This window comes from Protopterus annectens, chromosome 1.part0 (genome assembly GCF_019279795.1).
Source record: "Protopterus annectens isolate FY-2018-M chromosome 1.part0, PAN1.0, whole genome shotgun sequence".
NCBI lineage: Eukaryota > Metazoa > Chordata > Ceratodontiformes > Protopteridae > Protopterus > Protopterus annectens.
The window spans coordinates 571,566,449-571,589,174 of NC_056725.1; the positions used below are offsets into that span (position 1 = coordinate 571,566,449).

A 22,726-nucleotide genomic window follows, 5' to 3' on the forward strand; every position below is an offset into this window, starting at 1 on the left:
CAAAGCACCTGCCATATTACTTCGGATACCTCCCATACACATGTAAAGAGACATACTCTCATTTACAAACAGTATATCACCACTTTCTTCATGATTATCGGTATTCTGACAGTCAGCACTGTAAGTTACAGAAATTCTTTTTATCACAAACAAGTCAAAGGTGAATGGAAACCCACATCACGTCTATGGCTTACAATTCAGTGAAATGAGATTCAGTGAAATTAATTTTCAGTATTTTGAAAATTAGGTGAGTTGGTCTTGGTGAAATGAAAGTCAGGGAAATGGTATTTCAGTGATGTGAAGTAGACCAATATATATATATATATATATATATATATATATATATATATACATACATACATATTGGCAACAGTCATGACAACCAGTAAAAAAGAAAATATTTAGTACCGCGGTACACAAAGGTGTTAAATTTTTCAGTTTCTTTTCACATTTTTTTTTTAGGTCTGTGTGTGTCCACTGGCTTTGGACCTGCTTAACAAGGTACATGCAGTCTGCATTTAATTTTAAGCCGACAGAAGTGTTGCAGAAAATTAGATGCCTATAGACTGCCATAAAAGAATGAATGTAGCTGATTTGCACTCTTGTTCTCAGCAATCTATTTCAGTTGCAATCTTTTCAACAGCTGATTGGCAAGTCTGTCCTGTACTAGTCTGCAGTGTTGTCAGTTGCCTTCAACATGATAATGAGCCTTGTCACTATATTCAAATAGGCCTGTGACAGGAGGTTTTGTGAGCGTGACGTCCACTGCAAAAGGGTCTGTCAAAAAGTGTCTTCACGAAATGAAAGAAGAGGACTTTTTGCATTGATAAAACTAATTTCTTTATAGATATCAGATTTAGATTTTCATCGGATTCTGTCAGGATTCTACTGCTTTTATCTTCTGAAATACTATTCCTCTATTCACTGAGGACTAAATCTATATTCTGAAAAGGAAAAAATACGGTCAGAATGCAAGTGATAATTTCCCCTCTCTTTTTCACAGAACTCCTAAAGTAACACAATGGTAACTTAACATCGCCACCCTTTTTGTTACATATTTAAAACAAAGAGAAATGTTTGCACAAGTGTTTTGTTTGCATTTTATGCATACATCCATAAACAGTAACTTCTGGAACATAGGTTTTCAGCCTATTCATTTTACTAATTTTTTTTTTTCTTTTGCCAAGACTGCACATCTTCAGTACTTTAATTTTACTGTGATTCTGCACCAACAAAAGAGATGAGAGATCACTTCTGAACAAACATCTGCAACTGTCTAGGGCTCATAACTAACACGTGCTATAACTACTAGCTACACAAACAATATATAATAAACTGTAAAATGTAAAGCACTCTGAAAAATACACAGGCAGTATAACAGAAGCACACTACAGCAATGAAGTCTCTCTTCTGGCATTATGGCTTCCTGTCGACATTAACCATCTCCAGACAAGCAAAGTTGCAGGACTGACTGACTAACTGCTTTCACAGCAGACCTATCTGTGTCACTGGAGGCTGGATAGCTACTGAATTGTAGAAGCCCTCGCTTACAGAAAGCCACAGTCTTACCAGACGCACAATCTCTTCAATACTCTATCCATGCCGATGCTCAGATTTTGAGTGGAAAGCCAGGAGGCCATATTTTGAACAGCATTTAAGAAGGATGCATGTAGACTGCATTCGGTGCTACATCATGCTCATCCTGCAGTCAGCAGCAGATTCCATCTTAGGTGCTATGTTGACAATCATCCTGACACTGTCTGTCTACATCAACTCACTGTCCTGTGTTTAAGTGAAGGGTCTCTGATGCAAATGCTAGAAAAAACAAGAATATGTGCTGCATGGCATTTTTGTATGGAGATAAGTGACCTCTTCATGCTGACGCAAGACTGATCTACTTCATCCTTTGCAGAGCCTAAGACTTTTAGTCATACTGCATTACATCAAATCCTGTCCATTTGGTCAAGCAATGTCATGCTGCAGTCCTCCAAAAGGTGAATATTGTCAGCAGTGCTAAAGGAAATCCTGCCAGACTTTTCATGCTGTAACCTGCTATCCCACGTGACTTGATTATTTTTTATTCTGTTAACCAAGTCAACTTATTAGTCCTACACATATCAGGCAAACTTCAGTCCTGCAGATCTCAGTTTGGAACTTACACACTGCAACATACAAATCTCACCTCGACATATCCCCTAAACCACATTCATATTTATTTGGCTAATCCCAGGATGCAGATTTCTTGTCAATATATTTGACATTTCCTTTGTTATAATCCGATCTCTACTATCAAAATGAAGAATAATATGGATAGGTAAAGTCTCAAATCACTGAAACAATCTCTGTCAGTCCTCCCATGTTCAGAAACAGCTTTTGAACATAAACAAATTAATGACATAATATAATTTAATTTTAAAAGTATAATTTTCAGTGTATGGATCTTATTTCAAAAATAAGTTTCAGTTGTGCAGAAATAAGCAAGCCTTTAGTATAATTCTTTAGTGCTTTCCAGGTCACCAGTTCTTTATTAAAGTAAAAGAATTTGGGGAAGGTACTGCCAATCATTAGCAACATTAAAGTGAATGCAAATCATTTTTTAGTCATGTAACTATTTCACCATCTTCAAATGAATGCAGGCATTGCATAATAAAGCAAGCAGGAGCAGCTGACAGTTGGATGATTTATGCTCCAAGTTGGAAGAATTTGAAAGCCCGTAGAAGAGTCAGCATGAACAAGGTGGAGGCAAGACAGATGCTCTCAGCGGGCCTGCAGTGGCAGCTGGGCCCCAGTTAGTCCTCCGGCTAGCTCAGGTGAAACCACCTAATTTCAGGGATAATAACACCACTCTAGTACCTTTTAAAACTTGCTTCTATTCTTGTTTATTAGCTAGATCATGCTGAATAATCAGAGACATATGGCAATTAAACCGTCCAATGACAACAGGCATATTAATTCACAGGGTTATAAAGTTCCAGAAGTGTACATACTAAAATATGGTGTTTCATGAGAGTTTGATGTGGACTCATTTCAGTGGCCTGACATTTATAGTGGTTACACTGCCTCACCAAAGGATCCTGCTGCTCCATTTGCATCTGCTTTGTGGGTACTTCTCAGTACCGTACAGTAGTGACATTTCCCTTACTGAGGATAAGCCTTAAGAAGGCAGAAGGCTTCATATTTAAGTTCTTAACCTCTACTGTTCTTCCCATGGTCATTTAACAATGGGAAGCCTTTCAAAAGTTGGGTTTTTGAGGCATAAGCATTTATGAAAATTAATCTGAAAAAATAATTAGTACTGAGACAAAAAAAGAATAAAAACACAAGCAGCTGATCAATTAATGTATTCATATACCAGAGTAGGAACTTACAAATGGGTAAAATATTTAATTGGGTTATACACTGTGACGTTTAAGGAAAATCAAATAACAAATGAAATTCTTCCTGTAACTCAAGGCAGGCTATTTCCATCTGTGAACATCCAGCAAATTCCTTTGCAGTGTTAACGTATTTAAAGATTATGGACATTTGTGAACATATTTTAAATTTGGCATAATCATCTCAGTACTAAAGTGCACACCAGAAATTGCTGTTACCAAACAAAAGTAATCCTTTTCATCATAGGGTAGTACTGACAACCAGTGATGACAACAGACATAGTAACTCCATACTCTGTTATGCATTACATAAGATACATTTCAAACCTCTGGTATCTTTCAACCTATCAAAATCACTATCCCTAGAATCATGGGAGAAAAAAAGGAAGCTGAGGACTTAGAAAATGAAGTCTTTTGAAAAAAGAAGTGGATGTAACACATTTATACAAATAAATATATAAAAAATGGAAGTTGAGGACTTAGAAAATGAAGTCTTTTGAAAAAAGAAGTGGATGTAACACATTTATACAAATAATATCAAAAGGATCTCTAAGAAACACCTGTCAGAGAAGCAAATAAGAGAAAAAAAAACTCTCAAATAATGCACTTGGGGAGGATGCTTTTAGAGTAAAAGGGCAGTGGGTCACCGGTCACTTATAGCTAATGACTGCTCTGCTTTTGTTTTTACACCCATACTTCATCTGTGTTGTCGCAGAGCAGGATTTTACTATACAACTAACAACATGCAACATCTGTTGACATTTGTAGCTGCAATACAGTCCACTAAAATATTCTCTCCAATGCTCTCTTGACCCTCTCTAGAGGGTGCTCTGCCTGGCAAGAATATGCATGTCAGAGCAACTAGTATTTCTTGTGGGACCACACGTAAAACAGTGGACTTGATAACTTTGTTTACAGTGGATGAGTAAGCTGGCAATGGCCAATCACTTACATCATCCCAGGCTGGCTCCTACAGTACCTAGGTCTATACAATCCCACAACTTCTGGGTTGTAGTCCAGGTGTCACTGCTCTATGCCACAAAGCCACTACAGAATGTATAACGGTTCACAAGCAAAGAAGTGCAACAAGAAGGTAAGTGTCATAAAATCATGCTAAATTAAATCACAGCAGTGAAGTAGTAGAAGGTATACTTTCTACAGTAGCATTCCTTCACAGCTCCTTCAGAGGTCAAAGGGCATGCAGGAATCAAAGGTCATCACTCTGACTGTACCACAGCAGAGCATCCAGGCACTACAAGAAAAAGTGCAGTGCCTTATCAATAAGGGGTGTGGGCAGTGAGAAATCCAACAAGATAAACAGAACAAAAAATTGCTTGCAGTTGATACAAGGTACTACTGCAGTTTCACACATGCATGCTCACCCTTCTTAACAGTACAGGTGCTCAATAATAACGACTGGCTCTGAGTACAATGTAAGAATGCTCTACTGAAATGTGTTCACATTTCACAGATGTTGCAGCCTTTTTAACAGCAGAAACATTTATTTATTTATTTACTGACATATAGGCAAGAACTGCCCCTTTTAAGTACAGACCTGAGGAGAAAAGCTCAGTTCGTAAAAGATCAGCTCCAGCCATGTAAATTTACTATCCCCCGAACACACACACATGCGTGCACACACGCACGCACACATGCACTCGCGCACGCATGCACGCGCGCGCGCACACACACACACACACACACACACACACACACACACACACACACATTTCTATGTAGATTTCACTCCACCCTTCTTTCCTTCCTTCGCTGACCCTCATTTAACAAACATGTTATACTGATTTCTATTTAGTCAAGTTGATTTTGGTTTCCTCCACATCTAGTGCTTTCTCAGCATGAGTCATATTTGTACCATGCACAAAAATACAACATTTACCAGAGAGTTGATAACAGCATGGCTAAAACAAAGCAAATAATGCAAAAACTAAGCAGTCAACCTAACTTCCAGACCAGAAAGAAAAAAATCACAGTGAAACAAAATGAAAAGACATGTCAAACTTGATAGTACTGTGAATTATTTATCTGGAAAAAAAAAGGGAAAAATGCATCACAAAGCTTTAAAACCACAAATTTAAAGCCTTAGGTGTCAGCTGGACTCAGCAATGAACTATGTTATTTAAATGTAATGTAGGGACATTTTATATTAAATTCAAGCGTGCTGCAACAAATAGCAGTGCCATGTTGATATATGGGTAGAGGGGTGGCTGAAAGCGAGAACAAAAGACTGCTATTTGTCTGGGGGCTCATGGGAAAAGGTGCCATGTCTAACAAAGTCCTACATCCTTCACACAACTCTCCACAGTCCTTTATCAATTACAGTGCTGTCATTATATTCCCAGTGCTTAAGCAAATGTCCAAGTTTTTAGCCATTCACTCCATCCTCCTCCTCTTCCTGGACTATAATCAGGCTAACAATCATCTACAAGTAATAATAAATGTTATATTCTGTTAACTTTAATGAAAAAATCAGATTTGAATTAGAATTGTCAGTTTGGACAGCATGACAAAGCTGACAGTTACTACTCCAGCAATGATCAGTTACAAGAGGCCTTTACTAGAGACCTTTGCCACTTCCCAGCTCGAAAACGTGCAGATGATACCCATCTATTTGCTGGGCTGAATACAACTGACCAGGTTTTCTGTTACAAGGCAAGTACAGTTTTCAAGCATGCTGATCTCTGAAAGGGGACATGCTGCTCAGAAGAAACCATTTTCTTTACTCATGTTGATCACAGAAAGGAAGGGAAGCAGATGTAGATACTTCTTTGTACATAGCATAGGAAGAAGTTACAAATACAGACAAAATCAAGTAAACATACATTAAAAGAGAGAAACCTTTTTTAACTGTCCGAAATTTTGATCAGGAGTTAAACTACTTCAGTGCACAAGTGTTTCAGTAATTTATGAAGATGGATGAGAAAAAATCTGAATAGCTTTCAAATCATGTGACCCATGTGCAGTGAAAAAACAAAACATCCTTCAATGTCTGCCCTTTGTATGACGCCAAATGGACCACAAATAGGAAGGACTTGACTGCACACAGTACTACTGTTAGCAATTCAGATAAATAGCACTTGTTATTCCCTGACTATGTTGCATTCCTTAGAGTTTAAAAACACCAAGTGCAAATTCACCAAACCAAGCATGTAAAAATCATGTTCAAAGTATGAGATCTTTTACAGTGGCTCCAACAGGTAACATACAATTTCTAATGCTGAGGATTAAACTTCTGCATCTTGTGCCCGGGATAGTTTTCTCGATGCCAAACACAGTAATATTGGACTGGATAACCAATACCAAAAGTAAATGTCAGTAATGCGAAAAATGATGAGACAAATTACACACCTTCTTCCAAGGTAATGGAATAAGCTTCCAATTACTGCTGGGAGAAGGCAGTTATTAACTTCTTTAAAAATAATCATAAAATAGTCTATATATAATATATATATATATATATATATATATATATATATATATATATATATATATGTATACATATACATACACACACACACACACACATATATATATATATATATATATATATATATATATATATATATATATATATACACACACACACACACACACACACACACACACACACACACACACACACATATATATATATATATATATATATATATATATATATATATAAATAAAATTTTGACATATTAACCAAAAACCAAAGAAACCACAAGAAAAGACATTGAAGGAATAGCCACTGAAGAAAAAACAACTTGCACTTTATTAAACAAAAGATTAAGCACTTTCGTCCCAAATAACTGTTAGGGACTTCTTCAGAACAATGAATGATGCAAAAGACTTCCCTTTTATACACCCAGTAACACATTTGCTAATCAATTAACTACCCTATGCTTATTAATTAAGCAATTATAAGGTACAACCACATTAAACATAAACTGTCTTAAAACACAATAAAATTAAAGTATTAAAACATGCCCATACAAATACTATATTAGTTCAAAACCCTCCATAATTCTTTAATTTTAAAACACTATTAATACTTAAGTTTTCATTCAAACCTGGGGCCACGGTGACATTTAGATGTAATTGCCATCTAAGTTCACATACCTCTCAATGTTCTACAACAACCCTTCCCTGCGGATCTCCATTAACTTGTTGGATGACTAAAAATCTGAAAATACGGTCCTTGAAATTATTTACATGTCTATCTAATGCATTAATTAATTAACATTTTAGCGATCTTCAGTTGTGTCAGTGGCAGTGTTGTTGAAATGTAAACGTCAAAAGAAAGTAAATTAGATCAGTAAAAATAGTCAGCTTTGAAGAATGTGTATTTTTTGTATAGTGTGTGTTAATCTGGTCAAAGGTAATCTTATTTAGGAGGTGTGATTGCATAAGTGAGAGTTTGTGGGTTAGGTTTAGAGTAAGGCTTAGGGTAGGGAATACAATTTATGTTATGCGTCACAGGAAGCTAAGGGTGTGTGTGTGGGTGTGAGTGTGTGCACAACTACTACTGGTCAGGGTTAGAGTTCGATAATGAGATGGATTTAGTGTAGTTTGTGTGCTGATGCATGTGGGGTGTCTTGAAGCCTGTCTTCTATAGTGGCAGTGTTAAGGAAGGTTTTTTGCTAGATAAGGTGTCAGGATAGGGTTAGCATGCTTTAATAAGGTAGTTGGGTGGGGGAGGGGCAGTCACACTTCAGTTATAATGAGTTTAACAGGATGCTTTTCAGTTGATAGTTTAACTGGTTAGCTTACACACACAAGCAGGAAATGAGTGCAAGTCATTTTTCTTCTACTCTAGGCTTTTTAGGTTGAAGGCCTGGAGAGGATTCCCTGACCTTGTCAGTCTTATGTTTCTTTTCATTTCTTTTGTCTTTGCCCTCATGTTTGGGAGAACTGTTGCAAACAACAGCCTCAGCTCTTGAGGCCAGAAGTGGTATTACAGGTTAAATATCATTTAGGAGCAGAGCAGGTAGAGAGCCTTACTCCGTTCTAAATAACTTGTTTTTCTATCTCCAACAGTAGTCATAGTAAAGGCATTACAAATATCATAAACACACAGAAAATGTTTACCTTGCTGCATAACTATATAGCTCCATTTATTTTTTTAATTGTTTTATTCACAACTATAAGCAATCCTAAAAGTAGGAGAGTCATCTATATCAACTTTTAAAAAGCTGTGGACAACAATAACAGTGGCACAGCAAGCAGTACTGACCCTCAACTAGGGCAATACAAATAAAATACTAAAGGCCTGCGGTGACACAGTTCTGAATAGTAAATCTGAAAGAAATGAAGTGCTCTTATTTCAAACATTGACTGGAATCATGGGAAGAATAAAATGTGTGGATATTTACTAGTTTTAAGAAAAAAATTGCAAAAATTTTCCACAAACAAAATGCTAATTTTTCAGTATGTACCCTGTTGCCATTTCTGTGATGCATCTGCTTTGATGCATATCAAAATAAATCAGGAGAGGAAACTGTTTTGCAGAGCATTATGGATAAAAAGATGGGGGCTAGTAGCCTTGGAAAATTTCCGATGCTGAGCTGCCCTACACCTAAAGCTACAAGTCCTGCTGTTAATGAAGACTGACCTCCTCATACCAGATAAACATTATCTCTATTTAACTGGTCAACAAAAAATAAGGAATATCACTTTGGCAGCCACCTCTTGCCTTGGTCTGAGAAATGCAACCTTATGGATTTGGATCAATTTTTATGTCTTGCTTAAATGTGGTGCAAAGCCAAAACATCTACCCAGCTGACATCTAGTCAACAAAGACATTGCTAAAACAAGCCTAGATTTGAGCCATACAGAGAAAAGTAAGAGACATGTCATTCATTCAAGCTTAACCTACTTTTATGGAATGATGAAGGAGTTGATGGGTACTACTTTAGGGTACAGTGGGAGATTCCCTTTTTCCTGTTATTCTAGATGTCAAAAATACTAAAAATCTGGGATTTTAGGTTTATTCTAGCCATGGGGCTAACAAATTATGGGAAGCACTAATGGTGAAAAGGGTTATTTTGATGAAGCAGAAACTAGAGATTTTTTATGTAAAGTAGCCAGACTGTATACGTCAGCTACAGCAGCATTATTTGTTTATTTTAAAATAGTAATCCAGCCATCTAACGATGATGGAAGCCTTCTCCACCTCAGCTCATCTTCCTCATCATTAATGAGAACACCTGTGAAAGGAATGTCCAACCAGTGCACCCCGTGTGGCTTTGAATCTACACGAAAATAATACAGCTGATTCCCACTTCCAATGCCTAAGTTTATTCTATATTACCTTATGTTTCTAAAGCCAAACAATGACCCTGACTTTATTTCTATCAGTTTGATAACTTGCAGGGTTACTGCAATAATGTTGCTCTGTCACAACAGACAATGAAATGTTAAACCGAGATCCCATCTGCCTGAATTGGTGATAGCTCAGATGGGTGCAAAAGATCCCGCAGCACTTATCAAAAAGAATAGCGGAAGTTTTTTTACATAAGCTTTACACATTATTTATACTTCAGTTATTGCTTTTTGCACTTCACAACAAAAAGTCTTTCACTTTATATTTATAGACATTTTCTTTACCATCCCCAACATTTCTCCACAAACACGTTCATATTCTTTTAAATCCATCACAGTGTCACATTTTATTATATAATAATTCCTCTAATCTATACTTCTTTCACAAAATTTCACCAAGAATATCTTTCTGTTTTTTCCCATAACCCAAAATAAATATAATGATGATAACCAACATCTTTTTCACAATACAAAGTATTCACCCTTGACCAATATATGTTATACTTAATACAATTGCTAGTAATTCTTTTACAGTCTCTGTAGGAAATGTACATCTCTCTCCTAAATACCATATTTCCTGATGTTCCCCAAATATTGGTCATATTTTTATTTCCCTTATCACTTCTCTCCATTGTTTATCAAATACCTCTTCCTTTCCAAACTGTATTCCTAGTATACTTCCTGTCTGTAAAAAAAAAAGAGCAGGGGGAATTTCCTAAGTACCCTACCAAATTTACTTAAACACCATGAATACCACCTTGGACTCCCCTGAAGGCCACTGATCTAGTGGAATGTATTGTGCCAAAAAAAATACTACCACATTTAAACAAGAGATGAGAAAATGGGGAATTTAAGAACAAGACTCCTCAGTATTTTACCTTCTGTCAAGTATTACTTAAACAAGATATGAGAAATGGAGAATTTTAAAACAAGAATCCTCACTATTTACTTCAAGTTAAGTATTACTTTGTAACCCTTAATGTTGACTTCACTCACTCACTTTTGATCAAAAAACATATTTACATGATGTCAAATAAATAGATGTACTAAAGACGGCATGCAATATCACATCACTATGAGCACATATGCATAAATGTGTTGTGAAAGCAGTGCATGCTTTTATATCTTATTAACACAGAGTGTTACTATAGCAATAACCCATGCCTGGGTGTGGGTAATGCTGGATTTACCCACGGTTGTTGTGATTTGGTCACGAGGGCGAAGCCCGAGTGGCCAAACAAAGCCAACCGTGGATAAATCCAGCATTACCCACACCCAGAAGTGGGTTATTGCTATTATACAATGACATTATTTAAGAAAAAATTAATTACTTTTCTTAAATAATGGCATTGTATAATGCCTCCTTGCTGCCCTTCCGCAGCTGTCTGGTATTCTGCGGCAGTTCTGATGTACTGCGCATGCGTATGCCTACGCAGTACATCAGAGCTGTGGGCAAAAGCAACGGAGAAAGCAAGATCTCCATTGCTTTTTACTGTTTCGCTATGTTAAATGGGTTTAACATAGCGAGACAGCTTTAAAAAAAGCAACGGAGAATCTCCGTTGCTTATTTTAAAGCTGCCTCACTATGTTAAACCCATTTAACATAGCGAGACAGTTTTGAAAAAAGCAACGGAGAAAGCAAGATCTCCGTTGCTTTTTACACACTGTCTCGCTATGTTAAAGGAGTTTAACATAGCGAGACAGCTTTAAAAAAAGCAATTTTAAACCTGTCTCGCTATGTTAAACTCCTTTAACATAGCGATACAGTGTTTTAAAAAAGACTTATACTAATGGAAAAAGTCCGGACGACCAGACCTTTTTCCATTAGTATAAGTCAATTTACAACATGCACGTTGACCAATCGGCGTGCACGTTTTGGAATATTAATGGGGGGTCATGGTAAAATTTTAGGTAATATAGTTCTACATCGCACACTCCAATATTTTAAATGGGTGGACTTGTGTTCTTCCCAGTAAAGTCATAAAATCTAATGTAAGTAAAGGAAAAAAAATGAAAGGCAGACTTAGAAAATTTGCGTAGAACTCCATAGTCCAACATCTATAAAATTCCCATGTTGCTATAGTGACAGCTTACATCTGTTGCTTTTAGTTAACAGTAATGGTCCCTCTGCTGCAGACAGTAGGATGTAATGTTTGATACATCTTTCTCTTTAACTATATGTGAAAGCTAATTAAGAAATGCATTGTGGCATGCATTGTTACTGCTGAAAAGCATAAATGAATATTTAGTTATAAACTCAAATGTAAGAAAAACTTATACACTACAGTTTGGAAGGAAGACATACAACAATAAGATAACCATAGGAAACAGGGCAGAGACATGGTATTCGATGTAAACATGAATACATTTTGTAATATAAGCAGTGTTGTCCAGAAATGATTAAAAATTAAAAAGTGTATAGGTAAAAAGAAAAAATGTAAATTATGTTTTGGCCAATATGCAGACATCCACACAAGTAATGCAGTATTATTACTGAAACTGCTGAAGCTTTACTTCACTTCAGATGCTGTAACTGAATTTTTTAAAATAGATTTAAGCTGTCAGTTTCAAGGACCTGCAAGTAGTCAACTTCTAGGAACTGCTGTGGCTGGCTTGGGAGATGCTACAGCAAATTTTATTACAGACTGGTAATTGAATTGAAGAGGTTTAGCTCTGAATAGAATTAGACCACAATGGACCAGGACGACTCATGGTGCTCTCTGTACATAAAATGTGTACTTAAAGCACCTCCATATATTCTAGTAGTGGAGGGAAAAGGTTTCAGACTCACAGATGAAGTGAACAACAAAGAAGAGCTCGAGCTATTCGTCAAAAATGTGGTGATCTGAGTTTATGACTTGCCAGTGCAGAATGTCCACCTTTAACAAACAGCACACAATGTGACATATTATACTTGAATACAGTTGTTTTATACAGAGCATTACTACAAGCAGAATTACAGAAATTATTACACATAAAAGGAGACACTGTCAAATCAAATCTGAAAGGTGCTGCTCCAAATCTGCAGCTGGGTCACAATGATGTCATACAAAACAATATGAAAGAGTACATAATGTGAGTTTATACACTTGTAAAAGTCAGCAGCATATATTAAAACAAAAGTAAAGTCTAAAGTGTTTACACAGCACTGAAATATGTCACAAAACATATTTTTTACATTCTACTTCAGTTTGCCTTTAAATAAGGTAAGAGCCAGTTAAGACAAAAACTACAATTTCAATTGCAAAGCAGTAAAGGTCTTAATTGTGTTTTAACTTTTGCACTTTATTTCAGTTTTATACATATATATATAAATATATATATATATATATATATATATATATATATATATATATATACATACATACATACATACATACACACATATATATGTTTGGATTACCTTTGAAATCTCGATGCCCATAATACCGGCATTCAAAATCTTGAGACGACAATACTGCCATCTCACAATCACAAATGATGGAAGTTACACTTGTAACAAGTAAACACTTGTCCAACACCGAATGCAAACACACCGGCTGATATAACAACCACCTAGGTGGGGGGGCTATGCCCACCCTAACTATATATACCAACTTTGGGATCAGACTACACTGGGGAAAAGGGCATATATTTACATTGAAAACATTGTGAACATTGGTATTATGGGCTATGAGATTTAGAAGGGGTCCGATATATATATATATATATATATATATATATATATATATATATATATATATATATATATATATAGATATATATATATATATATATATATATATATATATATATATATATGTATGTATATATATATATATATATATATATATATATATATATATATAAATTTTGCAGAGGTGATCATTTTTTTCCTGTTTTTTTACTAGTGGCTCTGTGGAATGTGAAAGGCACTAACTAACTGTGGGATAGGGAAATATGTTTTCATGTAAGCTGTTTTTAGTATAGACTAGCTCTGTAGTCTGGAGTTCATTGAGAAAATCTCTAGAAATAAAGCTTCCCTCATGAAAAGCAACATAGCATTGTACATTTACTTCTATACAGCATACACTATGTATCAGTTCTGACATTTAACACTTCCGCTTACCTTTAACTTTTTAAGTCTGGTACAGTCTATTAAAGCTACAGGTCTTTTGGCATATTAGAAGTAATCTTTACAATGATCTACGTGCTACACCGACATCAGTTATTAAACCAAAACAGTCATTACATAAGGAGAAAATATACATGTTAACAACCTAACTATTTAATAATATCAAACAATCTAAAGGAATTTCAAAAATGGACAAATGACACATGCTCAAAACTATCAAGACTGGCATGACTCAGATTCCTAGTACATAAAATGGGAACACCCAAGTACATAAAGACATGAGGTCTAACATTAAAAAGCTGTGTCAGAATTCTTATGAAACCACTGTAACAGGAGAAACTACATCTACAAAGATGGGTCTTTCTATAAATTCAGAACTGCAAGACTAAAAATTGGGACACCAGCCTCTGCAAAAGAAGGGAGAATGAAATGTCCTTCAAATTGTTAAATACTCTTCTTCATGTACTAGAAACAATTTTTCTCTTTTTTGTAAACTGTACATATTTTTGTAATCATGGAGCTTTTCTCCCTGGGTCTCCACTGAAAAAGGGCCTTAGCCCAGATGGACTAACCCGGTCAACACATGTCAAATTAAAAATAAATAAATAAATTGTACTATGCACTTATAACACATACACTGTTTCCCTTCTAACATGGTGCAGCAGTTGGCACTGTACTGATATGATTCTGTTACATACACACATCAAAACTTCACCACAGGCTGTTTGCTACTATCTGTCATCAAAAGTGAAGGTTAGGTCTAGTCTTCTCACTATGGGATATGTGCCTCTCAGAACTGCAGTCATTTAGGGGCTTACCCTCACTATTGATTAAGGGTCACTGACATGAAAAGGTAAGGCAGGGCTCTCAAATTTCTCAATCTCTGCAATAAACCGTCAAAACCTCAGTTAGTGTCATAAATTAATGGTGTATGGTAGCAATACATGAGCTATGTATTACAGACATGTGGTAGCAATATGTTTCCTAAAAATAAAATGAATTTAACATACAGTATCAATATTTTAGCACATATACAGGATGCTGTCACCAAATAACAAATATGCAAACATCGTGCAGAAGGGGGTCAATATTCTGTTTTAACAAGCTGCAGAGAATCACTGCATCAACTTTACAAAATATACAGTGCTGCTCCTGTGGTACACAGGGATAAAGTCTTGACTACTGTCCAGCAGGCCTGGCCTTGATTAGCAGCTTGGGAAGCTGACAGATGGAGGGATGGATATTAAACATCCTGCGGGCATCTCTTGTATTAGTCACTGGTGAGAAGAGGGGCACAGGGTGGAGACATGGCTGAGCTGCTGCAGAGGAGGGGTGACACCCTGCATGTCTTCATTGCATCCCTGCGCCTCAAGTATAGCATTATGTCCACATGCGAAAAGAGGGAAAATTAAGTAGGTCATTGTAATAGCCCTCCCTGGATAGCAAAGATGTGCAGAGTCCCTGATGCCTAAGATTCCATGACTGGCCCCAGCAACACAGGAATATGTCCAGGGGGGATCAAGAAGACAGCTTGTATGCCTGGTGAGAATGGGGCACTGGGGTGCTGGGATGGTACTAACGAAGAAAAGAAGGGAGTAAATGTACAAATGCTATTTTACAAAAGATATGCACTACAGCGATAAGCAAAAGAAATAATGTTCAGTGTTACGTAAAGACTGCAGAGGCTTGCCAAGAAACTACACAAAGGGCACATTCAACTATATGTATAGTCTTATGGAACTGTAATACCAGAACATTATTCCTTACTAGGTTCTACGTTTCCAAAGAAACCTCAAAGCTGTACAGCAGTAGTCCATACATCTTAATTCAGGGCTAACCCTTACACCAGACAGAATTCAGCACCCAACACTACCTAACATCCTGGGGATTCAAGAAACATAAAACAACTAACTAAAGTCAGAAGACAACAAGGGTACATTGTAATACACTAAAAATAAGAAATAAATATTAATAATTGTACCTGCCAATTCTCTCCCCAATGCCACTAAAAATATGTACTGACTTATGCATTCCTCCTAATACCCCCAATAAATAAATAGAAACTCCCCTTACCTTCTTTCAACATGCCAACCTTTAGACACTTCATGAATCGACAAGCCTGACAGGACTTGCGTCTGCGTTTTGTGATTTCACATTCATTTGTTGCTGGACAGCTGTACTCGATGTTACCTGTGGTATTGGTGTTTCAGAAGGGAAGAATAAGCAATTTCAGCAAACAGTTTATTAAAAAGACAAGAAGATCAGGATGAGTTAAGAATATGACTTTAAAAAACATTCTTTAATCAAACCAGGTACATCTCATCTGCTAGAGTGGGCCCCTGGGGTAGCATTTGTACTCTCATCCCCTATGATATTAAAGCCGGGCAGTCATTAACTCGTGGCACTAACATGTATGGTAGTATTCACGACAAAAGTCATTAACTCGTGGCACTAACATGTATGGTAGTATTCATGACAAAAGTCATTAACTCATGGCACTAACATGTATGGTAGTATTCACGACAAAAGTCATTAACTCGTGGCACTAACATGTATGGTAGTATTCACGACAAAAGTCATTAACTCATGGCACTAACATGTATGGTAGTATTCACGACAAAAGTCATTAACTCGTGGCACTAACATGTATGGTAGTATTCACGACAAAAGTCATTAACTCGTGGCACTAACATGTATGGTAGTATTCATGACAAAAGTCATTAACTCGTGGCACTAACATGTATGGTAGTATTCATGACAAAAGTCATTAACTCGTGGCACTAACATGTATGGTAGTATTCATGACAAAAGTCATTAACTCGTGGCACTAACATGTATGGTAGTATTCATGACAAAAGTCATTAACTCGTGGCACTAACATGTATGGTAGTATTCATGACAAAAGTCATTAACTCGTGGCACTAACATGTATGGTAGTATTCATGACAAAAGTCATTAACTCGTGGCACTAACATGTATGGTAGTATTCATGACAAAAGCAAACAATCATCACTTTTTCCTTTAAATGCAAAGTGCCACGGCTTTAAATACTTGCATCCTTATGCACGGTCTAATACAGTACAATCAGCACTCAAGACAACTTTGAAACACAGCTGTGCATCTGATAATGACTTGCCTACAAAAGAGGCATTCGTTTCCTCAAAATGTTTTTCTGTCAGTTTCTGCTGAATCCTTCCATTACTTCTGCTGTCACTTCATCTTTGCATAATAAAGATGAATTTATTACTGCCAATCATACCCATCTCGAGTGTGAGGTACAGTTTTAAAGAAATTTCCTTATATTCTCTCTCTCTCTGTCTTGCATTTACCATTTCACTCCTTTCTAACACTCACCCTGATGTGCCTGTTCATTTAGTACTTTAATGAAAATGCATTTTGGTTATTGTCCTCTTGGGGTTGGGAGGTCATCACACAGAGTGCATAAATTGCCATCAGAAATGGAAGGGACATAATTGTAGACTTGATACTCTTGTGTTTGCAGTAGACAGATTCTGTGAAGTCCCCTTGAAGCACGTGCCGACTCTTGTAATTAGCACAGAGTCCACCTGGGACCATGGTACTGATGAAATATTTCAGACTTAATCACACTTTGTAAACACTGATTTATATTGACTCCCCTTCTCGTGACTGATGTTTCCTCATTAAATATCACATTAGTGGATTGCTCTGAGACTTGCATGTGCAACAACCACTAAGTTAACAGGAAGTAATACTTAAAGCACTAATATCCACAAAAACTACACTTGTATTCCTGATAAAGAGATCTGCTTTGTTCCATGCATCTAAAAGATGCACAAGAAAACTAACTAAACAAACAGGTAGCCACAAAATCTCATTTATTATATGTAGCTAACTGTACAACGTGCTGTTCTTCTAAAAGATAAAAGACATGCACTGAAGCTAGCAACAATATAGTCAAAGGTAATAAAAGGCACTGCTTTTTTCCTGCATTTTGCTCATGTTATAGAAATAAGTTCCTGACAAAAACAGTGGAGAATGCGCAGTGAATTCATTGAAATGCATGCAACAGCATCCCAAAGCAAGCACTGGCTCCTGTGCAGATCAATGTAAAAACACATTTTTATCTGATTTGTAAGAAACTTTTACACATTTTGTTCCATGTTTATATGTGGATTTAAGTACAGGGCATAGTCTTCAAATAGTAACATAATGTGTGTGCATGCATAATATCTGAAGTAAGTGAGAACCCAAGTCAGGTTTTGCTCTGCAATGCAAAAAAAAAACATTCTTGCTTTGAGTAGAAAACACCCTGCATAAAGTTGCAGCTTAAGATTTCTCAGCAAGTAAGACTAGGAATTCCAAACAAATGTCACAGAAGAAGGAACATGTATTTAATAGTTTGGTGTCTTGCTTTGTACTTTCACCACTGAATGCTACAGGTTCATACTGATTTTCGTGATGTATATCAAGCGTGGACTTTAGGAATGTGTCACTGCCTTCTAAATAATTTTTTCTTCTATTATTGTTTTGTCTTTTTTTAAATTTGTTATCTCTCATGATTACTAAGTTGCTATGTAAACAACTGTATTAGTCTGAAAAGTGTACTGTATCTGAAGTTGTAACTCTGTTTTTGTGGAGCTTTTCTCTCCAGGCCTCTACTGAAAATGGACATATATCCAGTTAGACTAGCCCGGTCAACATTTTTGCAAGCATGCATCCCATGTCCCACCACAACCATTAACCTGACTGCTGCTGACATTTAACAGCAAGGCTTGCCCTTCAAAGTCAAAAGATAGGCAGCTGGCTGCATGTGATACAGCATAGAGACTAGACTGCAGAGAAAGGCTAGGGAAGAGTGGTAGAGTACACATTTGCCAAGACTTTTTTCCCCTTTTTTTTTAAGGAGGACATTGCCGGAAAAGCAGCTGATAAATTCAAGTCATGATAAGCTAGATAGTGACATGACTGAACAAGGAGCGAGTTTGGTGGTGTAACATTTGCATATATTCTTTAATTGGCACTTGTAACATTGTTCGTAGACCCATAAGTATGTCCTGTGGACTGTTTTGTGTGAATGTAAGGAGAAAGTGTTGGAAGTCACCACATCTGTTCATGGTTACTCCTCCTTGATGGGAAGTTGCAGTATAACAGTATATTGTAGGCTGTCTGAAGACTACAGCATGATTAGGGTTTTACTTTTAAGGTTCTAGGTTATATTTAGTGGTCTTTGACTGCCGCTTGAGTCCACTACCCAAAAAGTTGAAAAATGAATTTTTGGTTCACCTGATGGGCGTAACTTGTTTGCAAGAAATTAGTTTCTCTCATTGTGAATGAGTTGTCCTTATCCAGTAAATGTAACCTTCATCTTGTGGCTTGTTTCATACTTTATAGTTTTGGCTGTCATCAGGCAGTATCTGTTCACTTTCAGAAATAGACTATCAACATAAAGTTACTTATTGTTTGTTTTTTAGTTTTAGTCTAATTTTATAGTAGATAGGGTGGCCATGGTGGTGCAGCGGTTAGCGTTGCTGCCTCACAGCAAGAGGTTCTTCGGTTCGATCCTCGGCTGGGGTGCCTTCTGTGTGGAGTCTGCATGTCCTCCCTGTGGTCGTGTGGGTTTCCTCCGGGTGCTCTGGTTTCCTCCCACATCCCAAAGACATGCTGTAGGTCGATTGGACACTCCAAATTGGCCCTAGGTGTGAGTGTGTGCGTGTGTGTGCCTTCTGTGGAAGGATGGGCGCCGAGCTAGTAACTCAACACCGTAAAACTCCACTGCCAATCATGAGCAGACAGGTGATCCACTGTGGCAATCCCTAACTGGGAAAAGCCAAAGGAAGAAGAAGAAGACTAGCCCGGTCAACAAATATAAAATAAATAGAAAATAAACTGATAAAAAATTTTGTCCTTCACAAAGTGTCCTACACAAAACCAAGTACTGACCAATATGTTTTGTAAGTATCTCTAAAGACAGATAAAACTAATTGTGAATTAAGTTACTCTCACACAGTTTTAGGGGTGCAGTACACGACTTTCAGTGTAATGCTGGCTCTATGCATCTTTCTGTCTAGGGTCCTGTTGGAAGACATTTTGTAGATGACTAATGAAATGAAGCAGCATCAGGTGCACCAACTCATACATACTGAGTCTGATGTCACCTCCTTGGTACAGATGGTACAACTTCGCTGACACAGGTTTGATTAGTAGCCTGGGCACTGGAAGAGCTGGCAGGGTCTGGGAATTGAAAGGAATACCTGTTAGTAGCTCACCTATCCCAGGGAAAGGAAGGTGGTACATGTACACACATGTATGTGTGTGCGAAGGGAACATGCCACCTACTATGAGATTAATAAGAAAAAGCTACAGTGAGTAACAGCTCCTGCAAAGGGCAGGTGATAGCCAACTGTGTGAGCGAGTGACATCCCCAAGCAGTGTCCACCCCAAAGTAAACCAGACCATGAAATTGATGCTGAGATGCACTATAAAAGGTTAGGTACATAAACATACACAGACAAAAAAATAAATGCTCTGCCTAGGAATGGGCCACAACCCTATCACTCAGCACTCAACTCCAGCAAAAATGGTGAAGAGCGGGCAGCACCGAGAACAAACTGGGTTATTGGGAGGGGGCTAGATGCAGAGGGCAGTTTGAAGCAATAATATACACTTGAACAATCCAAAGATACAATTTATTTGCTTGTTTGTTGATTAGGTAGCCCAAATACATTACAAAATTTCCATGTTTTGGAAACAATATCTGGGAGTACATAAAGCAAGAAGAGAAAAATGGAATGTCTATACAAGCTGTAACACAGCAGCTTTATTAAAGACATCTTTTAAATTTTTGTAGGAGGTACAGAAACTCTCTGATTTGATATCCAGAGTGCTCTGTTGTGAAACTCCACACTAATATCCAGGCACTTACTGACCTGTTGTCTCTTTGCCACATATCATACCATAGGAGGATTTTTTCCCCTCAAATCTCTTTTCTCTAAACCTGGACCCAAACAAGGGCTGATGCTGGTCTACCTCTCTTACATAACTCTCTTAGGTTCATAGGTTCATACTAGGCTATCTGCCCTAGGGCATTTATAAGCCTAGCCAGAGTGTGTTTGGCTTTCGCCACCCATTTTAAATTAATTTTGCTATGCCCTTTTTCGAGGTTAGTATACTGTGCCTCTGTCTAACAGTGACACAGAAGTGATACCCGGGGTAAACCTATGATCTCCCATCCACTCATCAAGATTCCTCTTGAAGAGAGTCAATGAGGGACTCTGCCTAACCTGGACTGGGATTTTACTCCAGAGTGAAGAGAGCCTCTGGGTTATGAATCTGTCCCTCCAGCATGTCCTATTTATTTCAGTGCTGAGGTTCAAGTCTCTCGAGCGCGTAGCTCGATGGGATTTGGATTTTCTGAGGTGCAGCATGTCCATTAACTCTGGGTTGGACATGGCTTTATACGTCAGGCACAGATCGCCTCTGAGCAGGCAGTATGCCACTGAGTAGAGCTGGAGTTTCTTTAACCGGGCAGCATATGGCATCTGTTTGAGCCCTTTGATCCTCTTAGTGAGGTACTTTTGGGGTCTTTCCAGTTGCTGCAGGTGTCTGGTAAGGTACATCCCAAAAGGGGCATTGTACTCAATTATGGGCCTGATGAGGGATGAGTAAAGAGGCACGATGACCTCCCCTGATCTAGATGTGAATCCCTTCATGATTAGGTGAGCTATATAAAATGTTTTTCTAACCACTTTGGCCACGTGGTTGTCAAATGAGAGATTGCTATCAACTTGGGTCCCCAGGTCCCCAATTACTTTTTCCGTACTTAATGGATTACCACCTATGTGGTAATTTGTGGACACTTTGTTTTTGCCAAAGTGGATGACTATACACTTTTTGGCGTTTAGCTTGAGGCCATGGCTCTGGCACCAGTTGTCTGTTTCTATGAGGCCCTTTTGGAGGATGCTTGTATCGGCTGGAGAGTCGATTATGGCGTCCAGTTTGCAGTCATCTGCGAACTTGGTCAGCCACAGTCCTTCCGTGTTGGCCTGTACCTCCGAGAAATATATACCGAACAAGAGAGGTCCCACTGACCCTTGTGGGATGCCATTTGTAACTGGTTTGGAGTCTGACATCGCTCCAGAAATTCTAACCATGTGGGTTTTGTCCTTGAGCCAGTTTGCAACCCATCTAGTGACATAGGGGTTTATATTTAAGCTGGTGAGCTTATCTATAATGCCCGAGTGGGGTATTGTATCGAAGGCTTTTGCGAGGTCCAGGTAGGCTGTGTGGACCACCTTTCCCTCATCAATAGCCTTGGTGACTGTTTCAAAGAAATCGACCAGGTTTAAGAGGCAGGATCTGCCCTTAACAAAGCCGAACTGGGTAGGATCCAGTGTCTGTAGGTCCCCAATATCTTTATTTAGGAGGTCCATGATGATCCTTTCCATAGCTTTGCAGACCAAGCTAGTCAGGCTTATGGGGCGATAGTTTACATCCCTAAAACACAAAGGCTAACAAGTTTGACTCATGCTCGAGTTTCTGACCTGTTGCTGAATGGCTTGTTGAATGAAACCTCATTTGCAGTCATTTGGATGTACCATCTGGGTCTGTTTGATTCATCTACCAGCTTCAGTACAGCTTGCTGAAAGCAACAGACTTGTTTTCCTTCAGGTTTCCAGTCAAAATGGGATATCAAATACCTAAATGCTCTTGGCCTCTGCTTCAAAGACAAGTGACCTGTATTACTAACACACAGCACATTGTGGACATCTCAGCATAGTTTTTTGAAATGAGATTAGGTAATCTTTTTCAATCCACTTCCACCTTTAGTCAGACAGTCTGCAGTGTAATCAGTGTGATCACATAACTGTGGGGTAAGGAAGTTTCTCCTTACCCATCCCAACCTCAAAGTTATGCAGTGTTGAAATGAAGCCCTGGC

The 22,726-nt window shown here is 37.8% G+C and overlaps 1 protein-coding gene across 5 annotated transcripts in view; it reads right to left on the reverse strand.

Annotated features, from left to right (window-relative positions):
• ESRRG (estrogen related receptor gamma) overlaps positions 1-22,726 on the reverse strand; it is a 1,147,729-nt gene that overhangs the window by 239,556 nt on the left and 885,447 nt on the right. For all 5 annotated transcript variants that reach the window (XM_044061393.1, XM_044061409.1, XM_044061385.1 and 2 more), the window contains one exon: positions 15,883-15,999. In XM_044061393.1, the coding sequence (XP_043917328.1) occupies positions 15,883-15,999 (117 nt within the window). The remainder of the gene's footprint in view (positions 1-15,882; positions 16,000-22,726) is intronic.